Source organism: Vulpes vulpes, chromosome 10, assembly GCF_048418805.1.
Source record: "Vulpes vulpes isolate BD-2025 chromosome 10, VulVul3, whole genome shotgun sequence".
In the NCBI taxonomy this organism is placed as follows: domain Eukaryota; kingdom Metazoa; phylum Chordata; class Mammalia; order Carnivora; family Canidae; genus Vulpes; species Vulpes vulpes.
The window spans coordinates 81380885-81395553 of NC_132789.1; the positions used below are offsets into that span (position 1 = coordinate 81380885).

The 14669-nt window shown below is 37.6% G+C and overlaps 1 protein-coding gene across 1 annotated transcript in view; it reads right to left on the reverse strand.

Moving 5' to 3' along the window:
- The window catches only part of OTUD4 (OTU deubiquitinase 4), a 45488-nt gene that overhangs the window by 7067 nt on the left and 23752 nt on the right, over window positions 1–14669 (reverse strand). The window contains exons 11-19 of the mRNA XM_026018143.2: window positions 13287–13381; window positions 11982–12085; window positions 11679–11865; window positions 5858–6020; window positions 3930–4053; window positions 3579–3634; window positions 2975–3052; window positions 1423–1561; window positions 437–697 (exon numbers count right to left, since the gene is read on the reverse strand). Coding sequence (XP_025873928.1) covers window positions 437–697; window positions 1423–1561; window positions 2975–3052; window positions 3579–3634; window positions 3930–4053; window positions 5858–6020; window positions 11679–11865; window positions 11982–12085; window positions 13287–13381 — 1207 coding nt within the window. The remainder of the gene's footprint in view (window positions 1–436; window positions 698–1422; window positions 1562–2974; window positions 3053–3578; window positions 3635–3929; window positions 4054–5857; window positions 6021–11678; window positions 11866–11981; window positions 12086–13286; window positions 13382–14669) is intronic.

A 14669-nucleotide genomic window follows, 5' to 3' on the forward strand; every position in this document is an offset into this window, starting at 1 on the left:
GGCCAAATTTAAAAGAAATTCTTAAAATATATAGATTGTTATATTATTCTTCTCTGTCATTTTTTCATGGATGAAGTAATAGGAGTGGTTTCAAAAGCCAGTCCAGTGATGAGAAAACTCAATAATGTTTAGTTACCTAGTTAGTAATATTAAGATTTAATTCAAAATGGCTTTAAGGACGCTTTTGAAAAAAATGACACAACGGAGGGACAGTTACTAAACATACAAAAAACCATATTCAAATCAAACACAAGCTAAAACAAAAAAGTTAACCACTTATAGCCAAATCTCTTCTCTCCTTCTCAAAGTCAGTCCTTCGGCTTACTCAGTAACATAACCTCTGACTTCTACTCACACTTCCCACTGTGTGTTCCCACTGAACTCCTATCAGCACTTGATAAATAAAATCAAGTGGAACTTAAGAGAAGGATCTCACCTTTAGGCAGGTCCTCCCCAGTGTGACACAGTGAATAAGGTGGTGCGATGGCTCGATCTCCCTTTTCATTATAAGGAAACCCAGGGTAGAGTGGGTCTTGGTACAGGCTCAATGTCTGAGGCAAAGGCATCAAGGGCTGGTTAACTGCCTGTATTGACACAGGAACTGGAGAGGGTGTTAAATGAGCTTGGGACACAGCAGAATCAGGTCCAGTGGTCAGCGTCTGTGTCACTGACAAAACGGGAATTTGAGCAGGGACACCTACAAAACAGAGGGAAAGGAATCAAAAACTGTATATAAAAAGTGAAAATATTTCTCCCTACAAATATGATTACATTAAGCGAAAAGGCAAATAATGCTATACAACTGATAGAGCGATAGATAGATAAAAAGATACATAAGAAATCTAAAAGAGTATCTTTTATATCAACTAAGAACTCTCTCAGACACATAGGAAATAAGCCCAGGAAACTAGCTTTGAGTCAAATGTCTTCTAATAGTAGCTCTTACAAACATGAGAAAGACACAGAGCCCAGCCAAAATTCAATGGCTGGGACAGTGGGAATATACAGAGCTGGTCAGTGGTTGTCAGTGGAGACAACCAGCTCAGGCATCTTGTACCTGAGATTTTGAGCGTATATCTCAAATGAATACCAGGTTAAACTGGCCCTCCCACACTGGAAACAGCAAAGCAGAGGATCATAAAAAGCTCTAAGGTTCCACATACACATCTAGTCTGAGTTTAAAGCCAACAAGAACTTGAAATCTTTGGGGCACCTAGCTGGCTCCCAGTCAATAGAGCATGCGATTCCTGATCTTGGGGTTGGGAGTTCAAGCCCCACACTGGGTGTAAAGGTTGCTTTCTAAAATAAAAATATTAAATGATAATGATGATGATAATGACAAAAATAAAAAGAACTTGAAGGGTCTCTGACTTGGAAAGGTTTTGTTGGTTGGTTCAAAGATTTTTTCAATTCCAATCTAACCTGTTGGTCCAAAAGTTGTAGGTTCACTTGGCCAGGCTGGCACAGTGGCTGGTAAAGAAGGCACCGCAGGAGTTAGATGTACCTCTGGAGAAACTAGAAGGGGAGCTGGATTTGACAAAGACACATGTTCTGCTGGCTTCTTCAAGAGAGGGGGAGGAAAAAGACAAGAGTTCATTGTGCTTAACATTAATTTTAACACCAAATGTACCCTCAACTACCTTTTACATAACTATAGTTTTTATATAGTCTTTCTGATCTTAGAAATGAAAGAAAAATGCAGTAGCTAAAAATTCCAAACAAACAAATTTGATCGTAACCAGGGGCTGCCTATCAAAAGATATAAAGCAATCTAAACATTACGCTTTTAAGGAAAGAATATACAAATCCCTGAAATTGTTTTGAAATCCATCAGTTATTTATAACTGCTCCTCATACAAAGACATACCCTAAACTGTATGCTTTCTAAATGATATGAAAGATGTTAACTGAAAGATAAGGAAAGACTAATAACTTTCTTCCTGTATTAGACTGAAACTCAAGATGTCGGACACTCAAGATCCTTCTTCATCACATTTGTAAATTGGTGGCACTGCTTTCTAAATATGTTTTTCTAATCTCTTCAATCATTACATTCCCTCCCTCCTATGAAATAACCGTTAAAGTTAAAGGTTAACAGTTAACCTTAAAGGTTTAACTGTTAAAGGTTTGGACAACTCTTTTTAAAGTTTTGAAATAAAGTAGAAATTTTATTCAAGTTTTATTTCTTCATGAGAGACACAGAGAGAGGCAGAGACACAGGCAGAGGGAAAAGCAGGCTCCTTGCAGGGAGCCCAGTGTGGGACTTGATCCCAGATCCTGGGATCACATCCTAAGGCAAAGGCAGACGCTAAACCGCTGAGCCACCCAGCCATCCCGAAAGTAGAAATTTTAATTCCCCTTCAAAAATCTAATTTTCAAGCCAACTGAACCCATCACAAAGACAACAGAAGATACCAAACATAAACTTATTTGAAATCAATTCAGAAATATTGCTTCTATGTCCAAAAAATGGCATTATCAAAATAACATTCCACAGAGGCACTGGGCTGGCTCAGTCAGTAGAGCTTGCAGCTCCTGATCTCAGGGTTCTGAGTTTGAGCTCCACGTTGGGAGTAGAGATTACTTAAAAATAAAATCTTAATAAAAGGGCTCCTGGGTAGATCAGCGGTTGAGCATCTGCCTTTGGCTCAGGTCATGATCCTGGGGTCCTGGGATCAGTCCAGCATCGGGCTGCCTGCAGGGAGCCTGCTTCTCCCCCTGTCTATGTCTCTGTCTCTCATAAATAAATAAATAAAATCTTTTTAAAAATAAAATTTAAAAAAATATATTTAAAATATACAGAAAAAAATGAAAATATTCTAGATTAAGTAAGCAACAATTATAGGTTAATCATAACTGCCCCCAAGTTATACTAGAATAAGTCTTCCCATTTTGTTTTTTAAATGATCATATATAAAGACATAAGAAACCTAGAAAATGAAACATTCAATGTCAAATGCAACAATGTACTTACTTGCTCCACAGGTGGGCACTCTAATTTCTTTGACTTTGATGGTGATGATATTCTTGCACATTTATCGTCACTAATATTCTTTGGAAGTAAAACAAAAGCAAATTTTTTTTTTTTTTTTTTTTTACAAAAGCAAAACTTTATGTTTCAAAGACCTGGATTCTAGAATTCTAGAATAATCATGGTTGCCTAAACAGTTCACCTTATCCCTTATCTGCACCTGAGTGAACCCTCTCATGACTAAGTATTTTTTCAATTATATCTGGTCTTCAACAGGTACCTTGGCCTGCACACATCTTGACTGTACCAAAACTACTAGGCAGTTTTTACTGAGGATATGGTTTTAAAAATCTCAATCTATTATAGAAAATTGGAAACTAAAAGCTACTTTCCACTGATTGAGATAGGTTATCATGAAGAAATAGTTATAATTTGTGAGTGAATTCTCCTCAGGCACTATCAGGTTTTCCCACTTTTTTGCTTTTCTACTTCCATAACACTTAAGTAATGAAATGATGAAATCATCTCCAGCTTCTCCTTCTACTTCTGCTATTTTATCATGTCTAAGGGGGGAAAAAAAGATACAATTATTATTTAAAACATTCACCTCCAATGTGCTTGGCTCAGGTTTTTTATCCAAATGAGTATGTCCATGAACAGAGTCTGTAAAAGATCAAGATAAAAAAAAGACTGTATTAGCCACTGGACAGGTCTGAGGACAGAACAACAAAATATGAAGACAAAGCCAAAAGTACTACATGAACTATGTGTAGTCAGTGAAAAACACAGTTTTCAGAATAACATTTAACATGCTTTAGCCTGAGTCAATGTATCTCTGCAACAGTGAGATATGTAACATTACACTACTTAATGATTTACAAAGGGTTCTTTTCCAACATATGGCTTTAAACCAGACACAGAGCTGTAGCATCTGCTTTCAAATGATGAAATAACATACCTTTATCTTTCCGTTCTTCGGTATCCATTCTCCGCCTGCTTCCTTTTCTGTCACTTACATGTGATGATTTTCTCTGGACACAGGGGTTGCTACTCTGAGAAGCTGACTGACTAACTGATGAGCTCTTAAAATGAACAAAAACCCAACATTTTGTTAAGCTTACTTTTCATACATTTCACTGTAAATTTCAAAATTCACAGCCCTATGTCTTTATATTTCCAAAACTTTAAAGAAAAAAAAGGACATAGGGTTCACGTTTACTTACATACTCTATGACAATAGGCTTATTATTAGTAACTCAAAAGTATTAGGCAATCAGACCTTTAGCCTAAATTAGTAGAGGGACTTCTTCATATCCCCTCTTCAGGAAGCCATCCAGACCAAACCTTCCCCTTGCAATTTATACTTATATTCTTTGCACCAAGAACAATACCCTTCAAACCAACCTTCAAAAGCAGCCACTGCAGGGCCACAGTTCTTTGTGAGGGAAAAATACCTAAGTGCAAATTAGCAAATACCGTGCACTAGGATTCTTACCACTGAAATGCTGATCATCAGCAAATTACTTAAGCTCTGTATGAGATCAAACCTTCTAACTGGTGAAACAAAGGGACAAAGTTGGGTTTCTAAGCTGAACTATCACTGAAAGTCCTTTACTTCTCTAGCTCTCTGTAAATGTTACACACAGCTGAGAACAGGATCTCAGCCCTCTGTGACAGTTTTCTAGAAGAAAAACTTTAGTCACTATCAAGTCCAAGATAGGTCTAAAAATGATGAGTAAAAGGACACATTTTATTAAAAACTTTCAATTTATCCCCACATTACAGTAGTTATATTTTTACTATTCTACCTAACAATACAACTAATACTACCTAACAACAACAGGACAAAAAGCTAGGATACAAGGGTAGATCATTTGAACTTTTTTATTATCTACATGTTATGTTGTGGGAAAATAACATCTATCACACAGAGACAAATATACTTAACATACAGACCACACCTAGTGCACTATATGGATTTGGGCACATCTTCCAAAAATTCCTAAGCTCTAACTCCTGCAGCCAGACTGAACTACTACTCCAGAACAGCAGTTTCAGCAGAGCATCTCACTCACACCTCTAAAGGATTCCACAGAAGCCAGAGAATTGAGTATATGGTGCTTTAATTTTTAATACTGGTATACCCGGTAGCATCCATCTTAGGAAAAAGTGTCCAACCACCACTCTGAATCACACAGTACTTGGTACACTTACCAATAAAAAGCTCACAGGCACAAGGCCTCCAGTGCCCCAGAGTGAATTAGTTACCTTTCTCCATGTGCTGCCAATGAACCCTCCTCATAAGAGCATTTCACTTCACACTTTACATGAGAACTGTTTTCCCATCCCTGTTAACTCTCCCAAAAGAATTTAGAAAACCAAGAGTAGAGAACATGTCTTTCATCAGAGAAGTATCCATCACAGCCCGGTGTCTGACACACAGAGCAAGGGCAAGCCACAGGATTACATGTACACCACCTCTAACAGCAAACACTGAATGACAATTCTTACCGTATTAATTAGGTCCTGGTATGATCAGTAAAGGACACTAAAAAGAGTTTCCTGATTCTATAGACATATCTTGTTTATGGAATGTGAACCTCTACTACATAACTTTAGGTAGCAAAATTTATTTTTGTTTTGGTTCAAGAGAAAATACTGAACTGGAAGAGCTAACCAACTTACTTGTCTCAACTCTGCCAACGAGTAGTATTTTCAAACCTCATCTTCTTCATGAAAAATGTATAAAGAGGGGGAAACTACATGAACTTTAAGGTACCTTTACTTTAAAAATTACTAGTCTACGATTAGAAACTACAGTTTAATATAAAAACTATATTAAGGATAGACTTCTAAAGAACTTTTAAAATCTCTTTTCATACATACGGAAAGGGCTGGGAAAGCCTGTTCATCTCTGTTCTGAATCTCGTAGAGTAAACGAGATTCTTCTATAGCTTGCTTCTCTCTGCGCTCTTCTGGGGAGAGGCCAAAATAGTTAGATTCTCGACTCGTGTGATCAAAATCCTCAGCTCTCTCACGATCAGGTTTTCTGTCAAATAAAACATTCTCGTCATGAAAAAGACAAAATATATTGAGTACCTAAAATAAAATACCTTTTTGCAATACAAATATTTGACTAATTTAGCTACACTGTGACATTATAGAACTTTTGGCAGCCTGACTAATGAATGTTTAGAAAATGGAAGTTCCTATAGTTTAGGCCACATGACAGTCAAAACTAAAAACAGAGAAAAAAAGAAAAAACATAACTCACTGTACCAAGTGGTATAGAAATAACTGAAAACTTTTTTCCATCATGGTAGAAATTTAAGCACTATATATATTCTTTGTTGTGTCATAGTCCAATACTGTCACAAAATTCATTTTCTAAATGAAGGGAAAGTTATTAATTTGGATCTCAGGAGCACTCTCATTTTCTGTACTAAGGGCAACCATTCAAAGCAGACACGAGGACTATTCTCCCGTTTTCTGATGATACCACTGAGAGATGAAAAGCTAGAAAGAATAAAAATTAAAATACACCAGACTAGATACTAACTTACTAAGTGCAGAGATAAGACAGCCATCAACTCAATATAATTATGGTCTGAGAAGGATGACAAGAAATCCATGAATAGCTTAGTAGCTTATAACAAAACTCTAATATGCTTATGACTTGTAACTATTATAAGCAATAGGAATATTATTTCTACCATGTCTAACGGTTCCACAAGAGTAGAAATGAAAATCCAAAACATACAGGAAAAATACAATGTCACAATGTCAAGACATATAATCTTCCTTTTAAAAGTGAGGACACAGGGCACCTGGGTGTTAGAGTTCGTTAAAAATCTGACTCCTGGTTTCAGCTCGGGTCATGATCTCAGGGTGACGAGATCAAAGTCTGTGTTGGGCTCCAAACTTAGCAGGGAGTCTGCTTGAGATTCTCTCCTTCTGCCCTGCCCCCACCATAAAATAAATAAATCTTAAACAAAAACAAAAACGTGAGGACACAATACCACCTGATTAAAAAATATATATATATATATATACATATACATATATATGTATATATATACACATATATATACACATATATATGTATATATATACACATATATATACACATATATATGTGTATATATATAAAGAATATCCATTTCATGTCCTCACATAGTCCCATTTAAAATCACACCCTAGAGCAGCCCAGGTGGCTCAGCAGTTTAGTACCGCGTCGGCCCAGGGTGTGATCCTGGAGATCCGGGATCAAGTCCCACATCGGGCTCCCTGCAGGGAGCCTGCTTCTCCCTCTGCCTGTGTCTCTGCCTCTCTGTGTGTCTCTCATGCATAAATAAAAATACAATCTTTTTAAAAAAATAAACAATAAATTATAAAATCACACCCTCATTTCAACAGAGGAAAAGAAGGCAAACTGGACCCTCAAATTCACAGACCAGTCTTCCTCAGACTCCAGAGAGGATTCAGCAAGTGCCAGGCTTCCTTGGAAAGCTAACACTATCTCACCACTGTGTCCCATCACCCAAACTGTCCACCTCACCCTCACCCATCACACAGCAAGAACCAAATGCTTCCTATTTGCAGTTAGCTGGAAAGGAGATAATCAGCAACATTACATTATTTCAGCACTTGCACAGTGAAAGCATACGTGGCAATCCTGCGCTGATTTATTTTATTATCTCCAAAGAGAGAGACCAATACCAGTAGGAAATGAAAAAGTGAGAGGTCATAAAGGTCTCACGTCCAACATTAGAGTTATTTTATTCTGTAACTAAAAGAGTTCAAAACTGATGTGTTAAATAGAAGAGGGATCCCTGGGTGGCTCAGGGGTCTGGCGCCTGCCTTCGGCCAGGGCGTGATCCTGGAGACCCGGATCGAGTCCCACATCAGTCTTCCCGCATGCAGCCTGCTTCTCCCTCTGCCTGTGTCTCTGCCTCTCTCCCTTTCTCTGTCTCTCATGAATAAATAAAATCTTAAAAAAAAAATTTTTTTAAGAAATAAAGTCAAGATAAAGTAATGAGCTTAAATCAATTGGACTATTAACTATGAAATTCCATACTTTAGTTTTAAAACTCTGTGAATATTTAATCATCAGTGGTCTCCTAATTTTGTTTCAATATATTAACAAAATTCCTCTCAACCACAGTGGAGAAGGCACACTACAAATCCAAGGAGGTTCCTATATAATTAGTTACAACATCAAAAAATTCTTTGGGGTGCCTGGGTGGCTCAGCGGCTGAGCCGCTGTCTTTGGCTCAGGTTGTGATCCTTGAATCCTGGGATCAAGTCTCCCTCTGCCCATGTCTCTGCCTCTCTGTATGTCTCTCATTAATAAATAAATCTTTAAAAAAAATTCTTTAAAGCTTCATGTCTATGTATTACATACACACTGTCTTCTGCCAGCAAGTATTTTTATATATCAAGTAGCTAACATATAAAAAAATATCCTAGGAAGACAAAGACATTTCACAACTTTCTCATTATTCTACCAATTCCTAGGAGATTGGATACAACACCACAAACACTCTAGCCATAAATTCAGTTTATGGTAAACAAAAGTATAAAATCAGCCATTTAGGGGACGTCTCGGTGGCTGAGGTTGAGTGTCTGCCTTTGGCTCTGGGTGACCCCAGGCCTAGGATCAAGTCCTACATTGGGCTCTTTGCAAGAAGCCTGCTTCTCCCTCTGCCCATGTCTCTGTCTCTGTCTCTCATGAATAAATAAACAGGATCCTTTAAAAAAAAAAAATCAGCCATTTAGTAACCTATATGTATTTTCTTTAATATTTAAAACACTAAAGAGTACCTTTGTGTTCAAGGGAAAAAAATGTTTTTCTAATCTATTAAAAAAGTGAGAATTTTGTTAAAGGAAAATCTTCATTCTGTCTATGACCTTCATGTATGTACTTCACATTTTTAGGTTTCAAAAGTTAATATTCAAAATAAGCTGGTCCTCTTAGGTACTGTGCCTGCTCTGAATAAGATTGCACAGATGTTAGAGGAGTCTAATGTCCAAAAAGACTTTAGTCACAACCAGTTGATTAATGAATGACTCCAATTCTGTCTGCTGGGAGCAATAACCCACCAGGAGCCCTGAATGGCCCTGAGCACTGTTGCTCTGATCGTGCCAAGAATGCAAGGCCCTGACCACTCTTTACCCAGGCTAATTCTCAGGATTGTCTATATAGACCAATCTTCAGGAATGAGGTAACATCCCTTCTTCTGACTGAATTTTAACCATTTGTTCTCATTAGAACTTTTGGTTTGTGAATATATATGTACTTTTTACACATATGTAAGTTTTCCTTGTAGGGATACACAAGAATCTATAAACACTGGATGCCTCTACAGAAGAAAACTACATCACTGGGAAAATAGGGATAGGAAGAATTACCAGAATGAACAAACTTCGGAATGTTTCAGACTTTGAACAACATAAATTAATTTCCTATTCATAATAGTTTGTTAGACTAAAAAGAAAAATGTAATTAATGAAGTACTGGTGTTCATGATTGAACTGTTCTTTCCAAACAGATATATTCAAATCCTAACCCCTGGTACCTGTGCATATGATTTTATTTATAAATAGGGTCTTTACAGAAGTAATCAAGTCAAGATGAGGTCATACTAAGGTTAAGATGAGGTCATACTAAGGTAGGGTGGGGTGGGCCCTAAACCCAATACAACTAATATCCTTATTAGAAAAAAAACAGGGGATCCCTGGGTGGCGCAGTGGTTTGGCGCCTGCCTTTGGCCCAGGGCGCGATCCTGGAGACCCGGGATTGAATCCCACATCGGGCTCCCGGTGCATGGAGCCTGCTTCTCCCTCTGCCTGTGTCTCTGCCTCTCTCTCTCTCTCTCTCTGTGACTATCATAAATAAATAATAATAATAAAAAAAAAGGGGGGATCCCTGGGTGGCGCAGCGGTTTAGCGCCTGCCTTTGGCCCAGGGCGCGATCCTGGAGACCCAGGATCGAATCCCACGTCGGGCTGCCGGTGCATGGAGCCTGCTTCTCCCTCTGCCTGTGTCTCTGCCTCTCTCTCTCTCTCTCTGTGACTATCATAAATAAATAAAAATTGAAAAAAAAAAAAATTTAAAAAAAAAAAAGAAAAGAAAAAAGAAAAAAAACAGACACACAGGGAGAACACCACGTGATGACAGAGGCAGAAACCGGGGTGATACATTCACCAGCTAGGGAATACGAAGGACTACAGGCAATAGGCGAAGTAGGAGAGGGATATGAAACACTCTCCCCTAGAGTGTTCAGAAAGAGCATATGGCCTTACTGACAACTTGATTTTAGACTTCTAGCCTCCAGACCTGGGAAAATAAATTTCTATGGTTTTAAGCCATCCGGTTTGTGGTACCTTGCCATGGCCCCAGAAAACTAACAAGTATTTCGTGTATCTCAGCCTAAGAACCTACAACTCTACCTTGAAGATCTCCATTACATAAGCAGTCTTTAATGACAAAAAGTTAAGGGGGCGCCTGGGTGGTTGTTAGGCGTCTGACTCCTGATTTTGGCTCACACCATGTTCTCAGAGTCCTCATAGTTGTGAGATTAAGCCCTACACAGATGAGGGTTTGCTGGAGATTCTCTCCCTCTCCTTCTCCCCCTGCCCCTTCCCCAATTAGTGTGCTCTCTAAAATAAGTAAATAAATATCTTCTAAAAAAAGGAAAAAAGTACATTCCCAAGAAAGGGGACTGCCCAAAAGCCAGAAATAAAGGAACTTAAGACCGGAACTTGGAAGCACATAAGCTGATGCCCAGGCAATTGGAAAAAGGAAGCTTGGAAGGACGAAGGCATTGGTCACAGTAACCTACAAGGGGGGCTCCAATGGCTAAGTTTGCATGAAAAGGACGGCCTCAACTAAAACACATCCTCTCAAAGTTTCTCCAAAGTACTATATACTCCACAGAAAAGCAGATTAGGGAAAAAATAAAATGCACTGCACAGGAAAATTATGATCCTGAAGTTCATCTTGTCTCTGGATATTCAGACTAATATGCATGTTTACACTGACTTATAAAACTTATAGGCCCATTTAATATAAGGCACTTACCACAAACAACCCAAACTTATCAGAATAAAGTAAATCGAACATTTTGGTTAAGTTCGTTAAGTTCCTATATAAAGGGAACATTCGTAACCTAGGAATAGAAATGCAATTTGGCATTCAGTATTTAACAAAATGCAAGCTACCAGAAAACTATTAAGTGCAAGAATAAGGGATGCCTGGGTGGCTCAGCGGTTGGGCAGCTGCCTCCGGCTCAGGTCGTAATCCCAGGATCCAGGATCAAGTCCCACATCGGGCTCCTGCAAAGAGCCTGCTTCTCCCTGTGCCTGTGTCTCTGCCTCTCTCTCTGTCTCTCATGAATAAACAAATCTTTAAAAAAAAAGTGCAAGAATAAGACTTTGCTGGGAATAAGGTCTCTCAAAACATCTGAAGAAAAATTATTCAAAAAAGATGCCTTGCCCTAAAATTACTTTGATTTAAAGAGAATTAAACATTTAACTATACAGAACTAAAATCCTCACGTGGTATATTTAATCAACAATACTTTTACTGTTATAGTACAGACAAGTAAACGAACACAAAGTTGTAACTTTAAATTTAAATGCATGTAATGTGGCAGATGAAGGAAATGCCACTCAATTTATATTTCTCTTACATTCAGGAAGGTTACCTTATGATCTGTGAGGGTGTCCTATTAAGATTTTTGTGCTCACTGGAGGGTTTCTGAGACTGTGACCCTGCAGAATGACTAGAGAATGTATGTTGTCTTACTCCCGAAGGATGTTGGAGTCGAGGAGGTAGTGCTGATGGAGTTTTTATTGGCTTGCTTGGATTCTTTGGCCCTCTGTAATCCATGTCTGTGACAAGAAGCCAAAAATACCTTTTAAATAGTTTTCCTATTTAAAAAAATTCCAAGTACCAACATCCTCCCCTCCGCCCTCAAAAAAAAAAACTAATTTGATAAAATCCTAACCAGAGTGGAAATTTTGTCCAGAAGTGGAAGGTTTTCTCATCTTCTTTCCTGATACGGTGTTCCAGCTTTCTGAGGGAGGTGGTTTGAGGTTCTTCGGGGAGTGTCTTCAAAAGAAAAACACTTATAACAACAAGGTATTCCTAGTAAAAATATCTACCTAAGTATTCTGCATGAGTATTTTTAATTTACAAAATAAATTAGTTTTAGTTCTTATTTAAAAATTAAAGTACAAAGCACTTAGCAATCCAGATGTAATTCTAATCAACTAAGATGACATAAATCAAAAGCATATTTTCTAACCTAAAAAAATGGAAGACTAAAAGACCTTAAACACAATCTAAGCAAGACTGGATAAAAAAAAGGAATGACTTTATTCTGTGAAATGTGATGATGATACTACAGTTAATGTGGGGAGGGAAGAGTTCTTACTATGTTAGAGAAACATATAAGCATCTAGGTATCTATTAAAAAATGATGGGATGTCAAAGATATTCTAAATAAGGTACTGTCTCATCCTGAACAGATAAGAAACAGAGAAAAAGTTGTAATATAACGAACATTTTAGACAGGAAGAATATTTAAGATTAAATATGTAACAAAAGAATAAGATTTTATAAAAATAAATTGCTCAGCACTTAAAAAAAAAAAAAAGAAATGATGTGGTATCTGGGATTTGCTTTTAAATATTCAAATCCATTCCCATTTTTTAAAAAGGGGGTTAGGGAGAAGAGATTAGAAAAAGATTGCCAAACACTGTTAGTTGATAAAACAGGGAGATCCTTATGGTGGGGTTTACTATACTCTCTTTAGATTTGTGTTATGTTTGAAATTTTCCCAGTAAAGTTTTAGGTGTGACTTATTACCCTGTTTCCTAATAGAGACAATGGAAACAAAAGGCGCTATAACATAAGACTCAACCACAGCAAGTCAACCACAGCATTTTACTACTCCATGTGACAAACATCTAGGGAAATCTAAGTACATGCAATACAGTACTAAGTGAAAATTCTAAATGAATATGGTCCCTGTCCTCCAATGCTCCCCACTTAACAGTTACGATAGAATCAATTTCCCAAACTGCCTTTGTGAAGAATGACACATTTTAAACTGTAAGCAGCAAGTTTTTAAAAATCTGTTCACATGGAAAACACAAATGTGAACTTGAAAAGTTCTAAACGAATACATTTTCTACACATAGGCAATTATCTTTGACTCATTTACAAACACACAGGGCCATTTAGAAATCCTCATGATTACAATAAGTGGGAGAGACAATAAACGCCTTAGTTGAAGAGCAATACATACTTCTTTCCAAGTTCTTCAACCAAAACTGGTCCATTCTCTGAGTGAACCCCTGGAAAGTCTGCATTAGAAAATTTTCCATTGTGATCCAACCTGACCTGTTGAACAATTCCAGAAAGAAAAATCAGTCACTTGTTTCCTTTGCATCAGTGATCACCTTTTAAATTTTTATTTTGTTTTCAATGAAAAAGAAAATGACTATACACTGTTAAAAACACAACCAAGTTCAAAAGGGCACACCATAGTGTTTTTCTGACCTCCCAGACCTCTGTACCTCTAGCCAAATTACTTTTCTTTGTTTATACTTCCAAAATTTTATAAAATGTTTCTCTCAGTAATTCAGGGAGAAGTAGGAGCACAACCTATCAAGGCTCCAAACAAGAGTGGCAGCATGCCCTGGTTCTGAACAAAGGGCTATAGCACCACATACACCAAGGTTCTAGGCCTGTCTTTTTTATTTACCAGCAATATGACCTCTGGCAAGTTACTGATTTCATGCTTCAGTGTCCTCACATGCAAAATGGAGCTAATAATAGTACCTAGGTCATAGGCCTCATGGAGATGGAATGAGGTACATATGATATACAAAAAGGACACTACTAACTTGTACACAGCAACCACTCTATAAATGAGAGCAACTAATATTACTATTATCTTCTCACTTTTCCAATATTTAAATTGTGTAACTGTGACCTTTCTTCTCCATAAAAATAGAACCATGACATATTCTCTAATACACAATTCATATTACCTAATAGCAAACCGACAAGAGGAAGTCTTTAGGTTTCTTCCCAGAATCAAACGGTACTCAGGGAACAGGGCACCTGCCAATCACTGCACTAGGGGCCCGATGTAGGTAGCACTGCTGCAAGTTAACCTCCCACTTCTTTTAGAAGATCCAAGTCCTAAAGCTGATGTCTCCACCTTCATTAACCACAAGAGGACACTTTGCCTTCCTCTCTTCAACAGTCTAGCAATAAAACAGATCTTTCTGAAGTTAATCTATATCGAAAGTTTAAACTACACCTTAAATCCTTGAGTAAATAAGGATCACCTTTGAGTCACAGCAGTTTCCATCGAAGAATTTCAATTAAATTTTACCCAAATGAGAAGTCTACTAGGTATAGAAACAAAATACTCTAAAAAAGAAAAAAACTATTTCAAATATCTGCTTTACCATCTACTTTACCAACAGCACCTATGTGACCAAAAACAACTGCAACGTGAAAGGAAGTAAGCTTGATTTAAAATAACAAATAACAGTTTTAGAAATGCACCATAAGAGAAGTAATCCTCTGTTAAGGGGGAGCGAGAAGGGAGGGGAGGCCCTAAGCCCTAGATTCACTCTTCTGTTTTTTCCAAGTTTTCCAAATCACTATAACAAAA